The sequence below is a fragment of the Monodon monoceros genome, unplaced genomic scaffold, assembly GCF_005190385.1.
Source record: "Monodon monoceros isolate NGI ecotype Baffin Bay Population unplaced genomic scaffold, NGI_Narwhal_1 Super_Scaffold_21, whole genome shotgun sequence".
NCBI classification, from domain to species: Eukaryota; Metazoa; Chordata; class Mammalia; order Artiodactyla; family Monodontidae; genus Monodon; species Monodon monoceros.
This window is the reverse complement of record NW_021703778.1, coordinates 40,696,329-40,712,202: the sequence shown is the minus strand read 5'-3', so window position 1 is coordinate 40,712,202 and position 15,874 is coordinate 40,696,329. Positions and strand designations below refer to the sequence as shown.

General features: G+C 39.7%; 1 protein-coding gene across 1 annotated transcript in view; it reads left to right on the top strand.

Moving 5' to 3' along the window:
• AGBL1 (ATP/GTP binding protein like 1) overlaps positions 1 to 15,874 on the top strand; it is a gene marked incomplete at its 5' end in the record, with an annotated part of 782,586 nt that overhangs the window by 137,769 nt on the left and 628,943 nt on the right. Inside the window, one exon of the mRNA XM_029237077.1 lies at positions 6,745 to 6,898. Within this exon, the coding sequence (XP_029092910.1) occupies positions 6,745 to 6,898 (154 nt within the window). The remainder of the gene's footprint in view (positions 1 to 6,744; positions 6,899 to 15,874) is intronic.

Below are 15,874 nucleotides of genomic sequence, written 5' to 3'. Positions count from 1 at the left end.
TATTACGGTTGGTTGTTGGCACACACATTCAGAAGTCCTGCTTCTCTCATCAGTGATCCCAACAATATCCAATTAGACATGGCCTTGCTGGACCTGAGATGGGGGCGTTCACCTAAAAATCATCTTCAGGAGAACAATACAAAGGCATTTTCGCAAAAGGCAAACCAACAGAAGTTTATAATTGGTTTACTTCCGGAAGTTGTCTGTGTGACTGGAGCTAGAATAATGCACTAAGCACAGAGGTGTTATGTATTCGGTGGCAGGTGGAATAGTCAAAGGGACAGAGATTTCATTGAGGGGCACAGGGAGATGGCTGCATGAACAATTACAGAAAATGGGCTTAAGCTAAAAGATATTAGGTATTTGTTGAATTGTAATATTAGTAATCATGAAAAATGTCATAATAAAAAATTAACAAAGAGCTCATAGGAGAAGAAAACTTTCAAACTTTGCTTCCTCCAGCATTGCCCGTTAACGTGACAGTGTTTTAAAGCAGTGGTCCCCAACCTTTTTGGCACCAGGGACCAGTTTCGTGGAAAACAATTTCAATGGGCTGGGGGCGTGGGGATGGTTTTGGGATGATTCAAGCACATTACATTTATTGTGCACTTTATTATTATTACATTGTAATATATAATGAAATAATTATACAGCTCACCACAATGCTGACAGGAGGTGGAGCTCAGGCTGTAATGCAAGTGATGGGGAGCTGTTTTAATACAGATGAAGCTTCGCTGGCTCGCCCTGCCGCTCACCTCCTGCTGTGTGGCCCGGTTCCTAACAGGCCACAGACCGGTAGCGGTCCATGGCCCTGGGGTTGGGGACCCCTGTTTTAAAGGACAGTGTACGGGGGCAAAAGATGGTTTTTCTTTCTTTTTTTTTTTTTACTTTTTTCTTTTGTATCTAATTGTGTTTGATGGCTTCTACAGACAAAACTGCCTCCAAGCCTCCTTCCCTTATCTGATTTATAGAATCTAGATTTTATTTTTTTTCAAGATTTGGCAAGAAGAGATACGGCCTGTTTGTAACTTTTGTGATATCACAGAATGATGGCCAGTACTTTTCTGGAGAAGGGTCTCTATCTCTCCCCCATCTCCCCCACATCTTGTAGCCATAATAAAATGTGAAACAAATAGCTTTGATGGCAAGAACAAAACAAACAAACAAAACAAAACAAAACCCCTCAATTCAGCAGGCAGTGTTTCCCAAAGCATATTCTACAACACTCCATGATCCTGAGATCTTTAGAGAAAAAGGGTTGAAGAGTCACATAAATTCTTGAAACACTGTTTGCTACTTTTTCTTCTAAGAGTTCAAAATGTGTATTGGCATGTTAAAGAATCTGAACAATTCTGCAGCCATGAAAATGTTTTCATTTTCTTTAATTCACCATATTCCAGGTGCCTTGGCTATGAATCTCCACCCCTCTATACCCCAGCACTTAATAACATCCTGAAGATTACATTTTGGGAAATGCTTCAGGAAAGGGTATTGATTTCCTAGTTTGGGGGCCTGGTATCTTGATAGTAATTGTGAGGCAGTCTACTCAGTTCAGATTTCAATAATTAATATTGGGAGCAACTTTCACCCAGAAATGTATGAAAGTGATTAAAATAATTTGTTTACGATCACAGAGTATCAACTAAATCCAGGGTGATCTTGCCTCTTTATGAGGGTGCTGGAATTTCCTTTTACCAGCGTGGCTGAGATGGGTCGATATTCTAATGGGATCATTTTCATTCTTGTCCTGTGCCTTCTCTCCTGGGATGCCAGATGGACACTTCTTCTATTAGCGCTTTAATTACACTGATTTAATATTTATTTTCTTTCTAATATATGAATTTCTTTCATGAGCTTCTTTTAGGAGGATGTTTTTCTATTCCTTAATGGTTTTATTTTTCCTGTTTTTAAAACCATTTTTACTTAAGTCTAATTTCATTCAATTATTGTCAGAAAATGTGGCTTGTATAATATCTGCTTTTTAAAAAACTTTTAGTGAATATTCTTTATAGTCCTGCATATGATTAATTTTTGTTATAGTTCCCTGAATGTTTGAGAAAAAAATAAAGGATGCTCTCTGTAAAGACAGCTTGACATATATCTATAAAAAACAATATTGTTCAGATACTCTATATCGTTTTTTTTTGCAATTGATTTATTCAAGACTGAGGTACTGTTTTAAAGCCTCCCACTCTTAGTACAATTATTTCCCTTTCTGCCATTTTTGGGCTGTACATTTCAATTCTGTGTTATTTGATTCTTAAGAGTTTTTTATGTTCATTGTGAATTGTGCCCTTTATCGAAATAAGATTTTTAAATCCCATTTAATGCACGTGGTCTTGAATATGACTTTGTCATATATCACTATTGCCAGGCCTGCTTTAATTTATGTTTACTTAACCATTTAGTTTCAATATTTCTCTTTTAAAATATTTTAGTGGAGGCAAACAGAACAAGAAAATAATTTAGGAGTGTTTTTCATACACATCATGGGTCTTTTTTTAATTCTCTTTGAAAGTTCCTTTTATATACAATAGGCAGTGGGATTTTGAAAAAACTAATCTGAAAGTTTTTGTCATTTAATAAGGCTGTTTAACCTATTTATACTCAAGACAATTTTTGGTGTTACTTCTGTCATTTTGGTTTTGTGCTATTTTCCATGCTTCACTGCTTTTCTTTCTTTTTTTCTCTCCCCCTTCCCCCATCCCTCCCTTCTTTCCTTCCTTCCTTCCTTCCTTCTTTCCTTCCTTCCCTTTCTCTCTTTCTTTCTCTTTTATGCAACATGGAGTGACCATATTTTTTTTGATTTTTTTTCCTACAATGTTTATAATTCTACTAGTGTTTCCCTTTTAGTTCTTAAAAAAAAATTGAACCTACATTTCCTTATCAAAAATAACAGCTAAAATTGAGTGTTTCCTGTATGACAGGCACTTCTCATACACAATAAACCGCTAAATTATAGCAATCATTGAATGACATAGGTAATGCCATTTTATATACATTTTAAAGATGAGAAAACTGAGTTACAAAGAGGTTAAGTACAGAATTCACACGACTCTTCTAGAATCCGCAACCAAACTTGGAACCCAGGCAGCCTGACTCAAGAGCCTGCCGTCCTAGTTATCTTGCTATTCTGCCTTTCCATTTTCCAGAATTAAATAATAATATGTTCATGTAAGTTGAAAAGTTAGTATTTTGTTTTACTTTATTCCTTACTTACACATTTCTTTTTACTTTCGTTTTAGAACCAGATGATGAGATTAACATTTGATAATATGTGTTTTCTCCCTAAAAAATTATTTTTTATGTTTGTATTATGTAGTAACTGTGTTTTCCAATGGTCATTTGGACAAAACTTGTTTAACTGAACTGTCCTTTAATATCATTCTTTAGTTTGATTTGGGGCAGCTGAAATTTGTCTTCAAGTTATTATTGTCAATAAAGATAAGGATATGTTTTCTGAGCTCTTGCCTAACTGAGCATGTATGAGCAGAAACTCATGAGCAAAACCTTGGCTGGTTATAGGTTTACTCGATTATAATCCTCTGTACTTTCAAACTCTAAGCAGGGCCTTTGTGTTTGTGTGTATAAACCTTTCGTTAGCCTCCTTGTCTCCTCAGGGCTGTGAGACTACCACCTAATCTCTAGTGCTGGTGCATCACAGCAATGCATGGCATTCATTAGCACTTGACAGACAAATCAGAAGACTGAAGTACAAAGGTTTGGTCAGATAAATGGGCCTTAGCTGAATCTCATCTTGAACCTGGGGTAGCCATGATCCTTCTAATTCCTTTTCTTAGTATTGTGTCAAATGCAGGCTCCAAGAAATACCACCAGAACAACTTGTTTCTAACACAGACCTAAGTGTATTGCATACCTTGGTGTGTTACATAGAATAATGTCCACCGCCCACCCCAAGATGTTCATATTCTAATCCCTGGAACCTGTGAGGATGTTACTTTATGTGGCACAAAGGACTTTGCAGATGTGATTAAGTTAAGCCTCTTGAGATGGGGAGATTATGTTGAACTGTTAGACTGGGTCCAGTGTAATCACAAGGGTCCTTAGCCATGAACGAGTGAGACAAAAGAGTCAGAGTCAGAGAAGGAGATTTGACCACGGAAGCCAGGGTAGGAATGATGCGATTGCTGGCTTTGAATGTGGAGGAAGACACCATGGGATAAGGAAAGCAGCTGACCTCCAGAAGCTGGAAAAGGCAAGGAAATGAATTACCTTATAGAGCCTCCAGAAGGAGCGCAGTCCTGCCAAGACCTTGAGTTTTGCACAGTAAAACCCATTTTGGACTTTTGACCTCTGGAACTGTAATACAATAAACTCGTGTTGTCTTCATCCACCAAATTTGTGGTAATTTGTTAGAGAAGTGATAGGAAACTAATATATTTGATAAAGGAGAATGTGACAGAATCTTGATAGTGTCTCAAAGGGGGAAGGGCAAAGCTGGAGTATTTATTAAGACTTTAAAGTTTTGTTAAGTTCAGGTATTTTAATGAAGGGGCCTGATTAGCATTGGGTAAAGATCATGATATAATGGTTAAAGATTGGTGGACAGTAAGGCAAGAAACTTGAGGAGAGGGGTTCAAAGGGTCTTGGATCAAGTCATTGATACCTTCTATTGAAGAGTTGATGAGATGTTCCTGAAAAATAATAAATTTATGAAAAATAAATTTATTTGTAATTTCTATTTTCCTGGGCAAGCATTTCCTAGGACATTAAACTTACGTTGATGCAGACAGGGAATAATAAATTCATATTAATCTAGGAAACAGGCTGTGTGGAGGCAGATGATTTGGGGTCTCAGTTGCAAGGAGGATATGATTCAGGGTCAAATTTTCAGGTATCCCTGAAGCTATAGGAAAGGCCACAGAATCATCTGGTAATGTTTTCTTTCCTTGGAACTTTTTTGTTTTCCTTGTAAGTCAAATGTTTCCGTAGAGTACAAGTAGATTTTAGTCTGTTCCTACCCAGATGCTAAGATTTTTACTTAGGAAATTCTTTCTCTTATTTCCCAGTGTATTGGTTTTCTATTGCTGCGGTAACAAATTATCACAAATTTGGTAGCTTAAACAATTAAAAAAATTAACTTACAGCTCTTTTGGTGAGAAGTTCAACGTGGATAAAAATCACTGGGCAAAAATCAAGGTATTGGGGTTGTGTTCCTTCTGGAGGATGGTGGAGGAGAATCTTATTTCCTTGCCTTTTCCAGCTTTTGGAGGACACCGTATTCCTCAACTTTTTACCCCTTTACCCCCCAGCATGGCAGGCTGAGTCCTTTGCATGTGGTTCTGGTCCTTTGTGGCTGGGGAATGTTCTCTGCTTTTAAGTACTTTTGATTAGATTGGCCCCAACTGGTTAATGCAGGATAATCCCCCCACCTCAAATAGACCTCAGTCTTAAACATATCTGTGAAGTCCCTTTTGCCATGTAAGGTAACATATTGACAGGGTCTGAAGATTAGGGCATGGACATCTTTGAGGGAGCCATTGTTCTGCCTAGCACCTCTGTAGTAAATCTTTTTCACATGTAAACACTTCCTCTACCTTTTGAAGGCATTACTCCATGTTTCATAAGATATATTATGAATCTTTTATAAATATTTTCATAGGAGTCATGTTTGTTTCATTTGTCTAGCAGACATGTTATTTGTTAAATAACAAGGTGGGCAGTTTTTCCTCGGCCCTCTTAATACCTATTTGAATGTGTTAATACCTATTTGATCTTTAGCTGGAAGGACGATTGTGTGCACTGACGTTCTTGTGTTGGAGAAGGACCGCTTCCCTTTCACTGGTTACTGAAGTCACCGTGTCCCTGTTGTTAGGGTATGCAGTGTGGTTGGGAGGCAGTCTCTTAACATCTTTATGACTAATTCCACTGTTTGGGTTATTGAAAGTATCTTCAGAGGTCTTAAAGATTGTTGACCAAGAACCCTATTTTCAATGGTTACCGCATTTAGGTATCTTTCTGCATTTTAAATGAGTGTTTAAATGGGAAGGTAGGGTAGGGCCAATCAATTGCTACCAGTTAGTGGTTCTCTTCGCTTAGCATTCTCCCTGGATCAGTTGCTTTCTATTTTCCTTCAGTATGCTCCTAACTCTCCTTATATTGCTTGATTCTAAAGTAATCTGCACTGCTGAAGCTCTGTCTCATGTTCCCGAGTGTCCTGCATGTATTCTGTCTTCATGGTAACAGCATTCTTTACATGCAACTGTCATGGGAAGGATGCTGTCTGCCCCTGCTCTTTTGCTTTCAGTGCAACTTGAAAACAGATATTCTAGTGTGCAGACACAGGCAGGCATGATGCTTCCTGTTCAGCCTCGCTGAACTTCTTCCGGGGAGTAGGAAGAGCACCCCTTTTAAATCACTTAATGCCCACGGTCAGGCAGATTAGGTTAACAAAAATACTTCTAGGGGCTTCCCTGGTGGCGCAGTGGTTGAGAGTCCGCCTGCCGATGCAGGGGACACGGGTTCGTGCCCCGGTCCGGGAAGATCCCACATGCCGCGGAGCAGCTAGGCCCGTGAGCCATGGCTGCTGAGCCTGCGCGTCCGGAGCCTGTGCTCCGCAACGGGAGGGGCCGCAACATTGAGGGGCCCACGTGCCGCAAAAAAAAAAACAAAAACTACTTCTAAACTATAAGGAGTTAGATGAATATAAGCTTTGTTGCTGCTTTCACCTATTGTTATTATCAAAAAATTTTAATATACACTTCTGTTTCATCTCTGCTCCAGACTCACCTTGACGTTCTGGAAAAAAGCGTGAACCCCAAGCAGGTCTACTTCCGTCAGGAGGTTCTCTGCCAGACGCTAGGAGGGAATTCATGTCCATTGGTGACCATCACTGCCATGCCCGAGTCTAACAGCGCTGGCCACCTGGAGCAGCTCCGTGAGTAAACGGCAGACCCTCTTCTTTGAAGATTTGGTGGTGAGGGTGGGGGTCTTCAGAGTCTTGGAAGCACTCTGTCCCTTGGAGATCAGAAGCTCCATAAAGTGTTGGGGACTGGTCTACCTTTATAGAAACCCAACTCTTCTTGATATGACAAAAGGGTAAATATTCATGTTGCTCTGTTATCAAAGGGAGAAAACAATAAATTGCAAATTGTCAGAAAGATGAAATGACTTGTTGGAATTGAGAGCAGTTTACAAGTGACGGTCATTTCTGCTAAAACAGAACCAGGACTGGAAAATGAATCACATTTTGTGACTTATAATCCAGGGACTTTTCTCACCATGCTCACTCTCGTTATACTACACTCACGGTCAGTCAAGGTTAGGAAAGGAAGGCAGTTGAGGGTTGGAGCACTGGCTGAAGAATTCCCTTGATGACTTGGATTACAGTTTGGATCAGAAGAGCTGACAGTGTGGAGGAGGCTCTAGCCAAGAACTGTAAAACCAAACCAAAACACACAGGCATACACACACACACATAGACACACTCTCACAGACACATGAATGCCCATTTAATATTAGAGTCCTGAGCACAAATGTGATTTGCTTGTAACCAACCAGCTTTTTCTTTTTTTTTTAATATCTTTATTGGAGTAAAATTGCTTTACAATGTTGTGTTAGTTTCTGCTGTATAACAAAGTGAATCAGCTATATGTATACATATATCACCATATACCTTCCCACTTGCATCTCACCCCACCCTCCCTATCCCACCCCTCTAGGTGGTCCCAAAGCACAGAGCTGATCATCCTGTGCTATGCTGCTGCTTCCCACTAGCTATCTGTTTTACAGTTGGTAATGTATATGTATAAGTGCCACTCTCTCACCTCGTCCCAGCTTACCCTTCCCCCTCCCCGTGTCCTCAAGTCCATTCTCTACGTCTGTGTCTTTATTCCTGTCCTGCCCCTAGGTTCATCAGAACCATGGGTTTTTTTTTTTGTTTTTTTTTTGATTCCAGATATATGTATTAGCATACGGTACTTGTTTTTCTCTTTCTGGCTTACTTCACTCTGTATGACAGACTCTCAGTCCATCCACCTCACTACAAATAGTTCAATTTTGTTTCCTTTTATGGATGAGAATATTCCATTGTATATATATACCACATCTTCTTTATCCGTTCATATGTTGATGGACACTTAGGTTGCTTCCATGTCCTAGCTGTTGTAAATAGTGCTGCAATGAACATTGTGGTACATGTCTCTTTTTGAATTATGGTATTCTCAGGGTATATACCCAGTAGTGGGATTGCTGGATCATATGGTAGTTCTATTTTTAGTTTTTTAAGGAACCTCCATACTGTTCTCCATAGTGGCTGTATAAATTTATATTCCTACCAACAGTGCAAGAGGGTTCCCTTTTCTCCACACCCTCTCTAGCATTTATTGTTTGTAGATTTTTGGATGATGACCATTCTGACCTGTGTGAGGTGATACCTCATTGTAGTTTTGATTGGCATTTCTCTAATGATTAGTGATGTTGAGCATCCTTTCATGTGTTTGTTGACAATCTATATATCTTCTTTGGAGAAATGTCTATTTAGGTCTTCTGCCCACTTTTGGATTGGCTTGTTTGCTTTTTGATATTGAGCTGCATGAGCTCCTTATATATTTTGGAGATTAATCCTTTGTCAGTTGCTTCGTTTGCAAATATTTTCTCCCATTCTGAGGGTTGTCTTTTCGTCTAGTTTATGGTTTCCTTTGCTGTGCAAAAACTTTTAAGTTTCATTAGGTCCCATTTGTTTATTTTTGTCTTTATTTAAATTTCTCTAGGAGGCAGGTCAAAAAGAATCTTGCTGTGATTTATGTCACACAGTGTTATACCTATGGAATCCTCTAAGAGTTTTACAGTGTCTGGCCTTACATTTAGGTCTTTAATCCATTTTGACTTTATTTTTGTATCCGTGTTAGGGAGTGTTCTAATTTCATTCTTTTACAGTTTTCCCAACACCAGTTATTGAAGAGGCTGTCTTTTGTCCATTGTATATTCTTGCCTCCTTTATCAAAGATAAGGTGACCATATGTGTGTAGGTTTATCTCTGGGATTTCTATCCTGTTCCATTGACCTATATTTCTGTTTTTGTGCCAGTACCATACTGTCTTGATACCTGTAGCTTTGTAGTATAGTCTGAAGTCAGGAAGCCTGATTCCACCAGCTCCGTTTTTCTTTCTCAAGATTGCTTTGGCTATTCGGAGTTTTTTGTGTTTCCATACAAATTGTGAAATTTTTTGTTCTTGTTCTCTGAAAAATGCCATTGCTAATTTGATAGGGATTGCATTGAATCTGTAGATTGCTTTGTGTAGTATAGTCTTTTTCACAATGTTGATTCTTCCAATCCAAGAACATGGTATATCTCTCCATCTGTTTGTATCGTCTTTAATTTCTTTCATCAGTGTCTTATAGTTTTCTGCATACAGGTCTTTAGTCTCCTTAAGTAGGTTTATTCCTAGGTATTTTATTCTTTTTGTTGCAGTAGTAAATGGGAGTGTTTCCTTAATTTCTGTTTCAGATTTTTCATCATTAGTGTATAGGGATGAGAGAGATTTCTGTGCAGTTATTTTGTATCCTGCTACTTTACCAAATTCATTGATTAGCTCTAGTAGTTTTCTGGTAACATCTTTAGGATTCTCTATGTATAGTATCATGTCATCTGCAAACAGTGACAATTTTACTTCTTCTTTTATGATTTGGATTCCTTTTTTTTCTTTTTCTTCTCTGATTGCTGTGGCTAAAACTTCCAAAACTAGTTGAATAATAGAGGTGAGAATGGGCAACCTTGTCTTCTCCCTGATTTTAGAGGAAATGGTTTCAGTTTTTCACAATTGAGGACAGTGTTGGCTGTGGGATTGTCATATATGGCCTGTATTATGTTGAGGTAGGTTCCCTCTATGCCTACTTTCTGGAGAGCTTTTATCATAAATAGGTATTGATTTTTGTCAAAAGCTTTTTCTGCATCTATTGAGATAATCACATGGTTGTTATCCTTTAGTGTGTTAATATGGTGTATCACATTGATTGATTTGCATGTTGAAGAATCCTTGCATTCCTGGGATAAACCCCACTTGATCATGGTGTATGATCCTTTCAATGTGCTGTTGGATTCTATTTGCTAGTATTTTGTTGAGGATATTTACATCTATATTCATCAGTGATATTGGCCTGTAGTTTTCTTTTTAGTCACATCTTTGTCCTGTTTTGGTGTCAGGGTGATGGTGGCCTCATAGATGAGTTTGGGGTGTTCCTCCCTCTGCTATATTTTGGAAGAGTTTGAGAAGGATAGGTGTTAACTCTTTTCTCAATGTTTGATAGAATTTGCCTGTGAAGCCTCTGGACCTGTTCTTTTTTTTGTTGGAAAATTTTTAATCCCAGTTTCCATTTCACTGCTTGTGATTGATCTATTTATATTTCCTGTTTCTTCCTGGTTCAGTTGGAAGGTTGTACTTTTCTAAGAATTTGTCCATTTCTTTCAGGTTGTCCATTTTATTGGCATATAGTTGCTTGTAGTAATCTCTCATGATCCTTTGTATTTCTGCAGTGTCAGTTTTTCTCCTTTTTCATTTCTAATTCTGTTGATTTGAGTCTTCTCCCTTTTTTTCTTGATGAGTCTGGCTAATGGTTTATCAATTTTGTTTATATTCTCAAAGAACCAGCTTTGGGATTTATGGAACTTTGCTGTTGTTTCCTTCATTTCTTTCTCATTTATTTCTGATCTTATCTTTATGATTTCTTTCCTTTTGCTAACTTTGGGGTTGTTTTGTTCTTTCTCTAATTGCTTTAGGTGTAAGGTTAGATTATTTGTTTCAGATTTTTCTTATTTCCTGAGGTAGGATTGTATTGCTATAAACTTCCCTCTTAGAACTGCTTTTGCTGCATCCCATAGGTTTTGGGTTGTCATGTTTTCATTGTCATTTGTTTCTTGGTATTTTTTGATTTCCTCTTTGATTTCTTCAGTAATCTCTTGGTTAATAAGTAGCATACTGTTTAGCCTCCATGTGTCTGTATTTTTTACAGATGTTTTCCTGGAATTGATATCTAGTCTCATAGTGTTGTGTTTGGAAAAGATATTTGCTATGATTTCAGTTTTCTTAAATTTACCAGCACTTGATTTGTGACCCAAGATATGATCTATCCTGGAGAATGTTCCATGAGCACTTGAGAAGAATGTGTATTCTGTTGTTTTTGGATGGAATGTCCTATAAATGTCAATTAAGTCCATCGTGTTTAATGTATCATTTAAAGCTTGTTTTTTCTTATTTATTTTCATTTTGGATGATCTGTCCATTGGTGAAAGTGGGGTGTTAAAGTCCCTTACTATGATTGTGTTACTGTCAATGTCCCCTTTTATGGCTGTTAGCATTTGCCTTATGTGTTGAGGTGCTCCTTGATCATTTTGATCATTTTGTAGTGTCCTTCTTTGTCATTTTGTAGTGTCCTTCTTTGTCTCTTGTAATAGTCTTTATTTTAAACTCTCTTTTGTCTGATATGAGAATTGCTACTCCAGGTTTCTTTTGATTTCCATTTTCATGGAATATCTTTTTCCATCCCCTCACCTTCAGTCTGTATGTGTCCCTAGCTCTGAAGTGGGTCTCTTGTAGGCAGCATATATATGGGTCTTGTTTTTGTATTCATTCAGCCAGTCTGTGTCTTTTGATTGGAGCATTTAATCCTTTTACATTTAAGGTAATTATCGATATGTATGTTGGTATTATGATTTTCTTAATTGTTTTGGGTTTGTTTTTGTAGGTCTCTTCCTTCTCTTGTGTTTCCTGCCTAGAGAAGATCCTTTAGTATTTGTTGTAAAGCTGGTTTGGTGGTGCTGAACTCTCTCAGCTTTTGCTTGTCTGTAAAGGTTTTAATTTGTCTGTTGAATCTGAATGACATCCTTGCTGGGTAGGATAATCTTGGTTGTCGGTTTTTCCCTTTCATCACTTTAAATATGTCCTGTCACTCCCTTCTGGCTTGCAGAGTTTTTGCTGAAGGATCAGCTGTTAACCTTATGGCGATTCTCTTGTATGTTATTTGTTGCTGTTCCCTTGCTGCTTTTAATATTTTTTCTTTGTATTTAATTTTTGATAGCTTGATTAATATGTGTCTTGGCATGTTTCTCCTTGGATTTATCCTGTATGGGACTCTGCACTTCTTGGACTTGGCTGACTATTTCCTTTCCCATGTTAGGGAAGTTTTCAACTATAATCTCTTCAAATATTTTCTCAGACTCTTTCTTTTTGTGTTCTTTTTCTGGGACCCCTATAATTTGAATGTTGGTGTGTTTAATGTTGTCCCAGAGGTCTCTGAGACTGTCCTCAATTCTTTTCATTCTTTTTTCTTTATTCTGCTCTGCAGTGGCTATTTCCACTATTTTATCTTCCATGTCACTTATCCGTTCTTCTTCTTCCTCAGTTATTCTGCTATTAATTCCTTCTAGAGAATTTTTTATTTCATTTATTGTGTTGTTCATCATTTTTTATTTGCTCTTCAGTTCTTCTAGGTCCTTGTTAAACATTTCTTGTATTTTCCGCATTCTATTTCCAAGATTTTGTATGCTTTTTACTGTCATTACTCTGAATTCTTTTTCAGGTAGGCTGCCTATTTCCTTTTCATTTGTTTGTTCTGGTGGGTTTTTCCCTTGGTCCTTCATCTGCTGCATATTTCCTTGTCTTGTCATTTTGTTTAATTTACTGTGTTTGTGATCTCCTTTTTGCAGGCTGCAGGGTCTTAGTTTCTGTTGTTTTCTGTGTCTGACCCCAGTGGGTGAGGTTGGTTCAGTGGCTTGTGTAGGCTTCCTGGTGGAGGGGACTGATGCCTGTGTTCTGGTTGGTGGGGCTGGACCTTGTTTTTCTGGTGGGCAGGACCACGTCTGGTGGTGTGTTTTGGGGTGTCTGTGAACTTAGTATGATTTTAGGCTGCATCTTTGCTAATGGCTGGGCTTGTGTTCCTGTCTTGCTAGTTGAGTGTCATGGGGTGTCCAGCACATTAATTTGCTGGCGTTTGGGTGGAGCTGGGTCTTAGTGTTGAGATGGAGATCTCTGGGAGAGCTTTCGTGGATTGATATTTCATGGGGCTGGGATGTCTCTGGTAGTCCAATGTGCTGTACTCCACTCTCCCACCTTAGAGGCTCAGGCCTGACATGAAACCGGAACACCAAGACCCTGTCAGCCACACGGCTCAGAAGGAAAGGGAGAAAAAAAGAAAAAAAAAATACTAAAATAAAAAAATAAAATAAACATTTAAAAAAGGAGAGAGCAGCCAAACCAATAAACAGATCCACCAATGATAACAAGCGCTGAAAACTATAGTAAGATAAACATAAAAACCAGGAACAAATCAGTCATAGACAGCAGACCCCAAGTCCGCAGTTGTTCCCAAAGTCTGCTGCCTCAATTTTGGGATGATTTGTTGTCCATTCAGGTCTTCCACAGATGCAGGTATATCAAGTTGGTGGTGGGGATTTAATCCGCTGCTTCTAAGGCTGCACAGAGAAATTTCCCTTTCTCTTCTTTGTTCACACAGCTCCTGGGGTTCAGCTTCGGTTTTGGCCCAACCTCTGCATGTAGGTCACCCTCAGGCATCTCTTCCCACCCATACAGGATGGGATTAAAACAGCGGCTGACTAGGGGGCTCTGGCTCACTCATGCCCAGGTGAAGGAGGGGTATGATATTTATAATGGTTATGTGGGGCGAGCCTGTGGCAACAGAGGCCAGCGTGGCGTTGCAACAGCCTGAGGCACAGTGTGTGTTCTCCTGGGGAAGTTGTCCCTTGATCATGGGACCTTGGCAGTGGTGGGCTGCACAGGCTCCTGGCATGGGGGTGGGGGTGTGTGGATAGTGACCTGTGCTTGCACACAGGATTCTTGGTGGCTAGCAGCAGTGTTAGCATTTCATGCCCGTCTCTGGGGTCTGAGCTGATAGCCATGGCTTGTGCCTGCCTCTGGATCTCATTTAGGTGGTGCTCTGCCCTCTGTGGGCAGACAGGGTAGGAATCCCCTGTCCTTGTGCACCCCGAAACAATGGTCTCTTGCCTCTTAGGCAGTTCCAGGCTTTTTCCTGGACTTCCTCCCTGCTAGCTGTGGCGCACTAGTCCCCTTCAGGCTGTGTTCACCCAGCCAACCCCAGTCCTCTCCCTGGGATCTGACCTCCGAAGACTGAGCCTCAACTCCCAGCCCCCACCCACCCCAGCGGGTGAGCAGACAAGCCTCTCGGACTGGTGAGTGCTGGTTGGAACCAATCTGTGTGGGAATCTCTCCACTTTACTCTCTGAACCCCTGTTGCTGTGCTCTCTTCCATGGCTCCGAAGCTTCCCCCCACTGCCACCCTCTGTCTCTGCCTGTGAAGGGGCTTCCTAGTGTGTGGAAACTTTTCCTCCTCCTAGCTCCCTCCCAGAGGTGCAGGTCCCGTCCCTATTCTTTTGTCTCTGATTTTTCTTTTTTCTTTTGCCCTACCGAGGTACATGAGGATTTTCTTGCCTTTTGGGAAGTCTGAGGTCTTCTGCCAGCGTTCAGTAGGTGTTCTGTAGGAGCTGTTCCACATGTAGATGTATTTCTGATGTATTTGTGGGGAGGATGGTGATCTCCGCATCTTACTCCGCCATGTTGAAGGTCCCCCTGCTAGCCACCTTTTAAAGTTGGCTCCTGATATAGTGTTCGACCAAGCAGAATAAGGAATAGATTTCATTAAGGAAAAGTTTGGGAGGTGAAAGAAAAGACTGGAGAATAAAGATCTAGCTAATTTATCCAGATGCAGCCTTACCTGATGGAGTGCTAACTGCATTAGGTGAATCTTTGGTGGATAAGAAATGTAATTTCTCACAGTTCATCAGCATATGACAATGAATGCTTAACTATCTGGCTAATCAACAACCGATTATCCCATCTGAATTAATAAGGCCTTAAGATGCTTTAATGAATGATATGGGATTTTCTAAAAATTCTCTTATGTGTCTTATGCTTTTGAGAGCAACTTCTGTAGCAGCTGCCAAGTCCTTCCCATGCAAATGAGAAGCTCTTGGAAGTTAGAGACAGTAATCCTTCCAGGGCAACCTTCATAGAACAATAATTTATTTAAGAAAGTAGATCTATGTATGTCTTCATTGTTCAGGCTCAGTTTCTGAATAGGAGCTGAGTGGTACCCAATGTGTAATTATGACATGGAGCTGCCTCTGTTTTTGCGTTTTTATTTATGCTGACAATGGTGCTTGATATTATAACCACAGAGATCATTCTTACTATAAGGAGAGGACTTGAAACATAGTAAAAGCCCCTAAATAATTTGGCACTCCAAAATAGTTCAGTTAAAGAAAAGAAAAAATATCTCTTAGTACACCTTTATATGAATCAAAGGAGGCTGGTTTCTGCTTATGGTCTAAGATTGGTAATAATAAATGTATACTCTTGATTCTGGTGTGGTGATTCTGGGTGGTGGTGGTGAGATGGCTGGAAGCAGGACCTCGGTTCTTGTCATCTTTGAAGAAATAATTCAGTAAAGAGACCAAGATTGTGAAACAGATAAAGCATTTATTAGAAGCAAACCACATGGGCAAACTCGCGGAGTGAGTTGCTCCCAATAAAGGTGACTTAGATCGCTTATATGGGGGCAGTCTTCTGGGTTTGTCTCTGGCCAGCCATCTTGCTTGTGCCCATATTTGCCCTGACTCAGGGTCCTTCCTGGTGGCATACACATCTCTCAGCCAAGATGGATTCCAGCATGAAGGTTTCTGGGGGGTTTGACAGGAGATGTTGTGGACTGGTGTTTCTTTCTCCCTTTGACCCCTTCGCTAGACTGAGGACCTTCTCTGTGCATGTGCAGGCTGGGAAATCCCCTTGACCACAAGAATGAAAAAAATGTGGTCGATTTGTCTTTCACCCAATCAAGACCTGATGCTCCTGCTAGTATCTTATCTCGAAGTTTCAACAGGCGA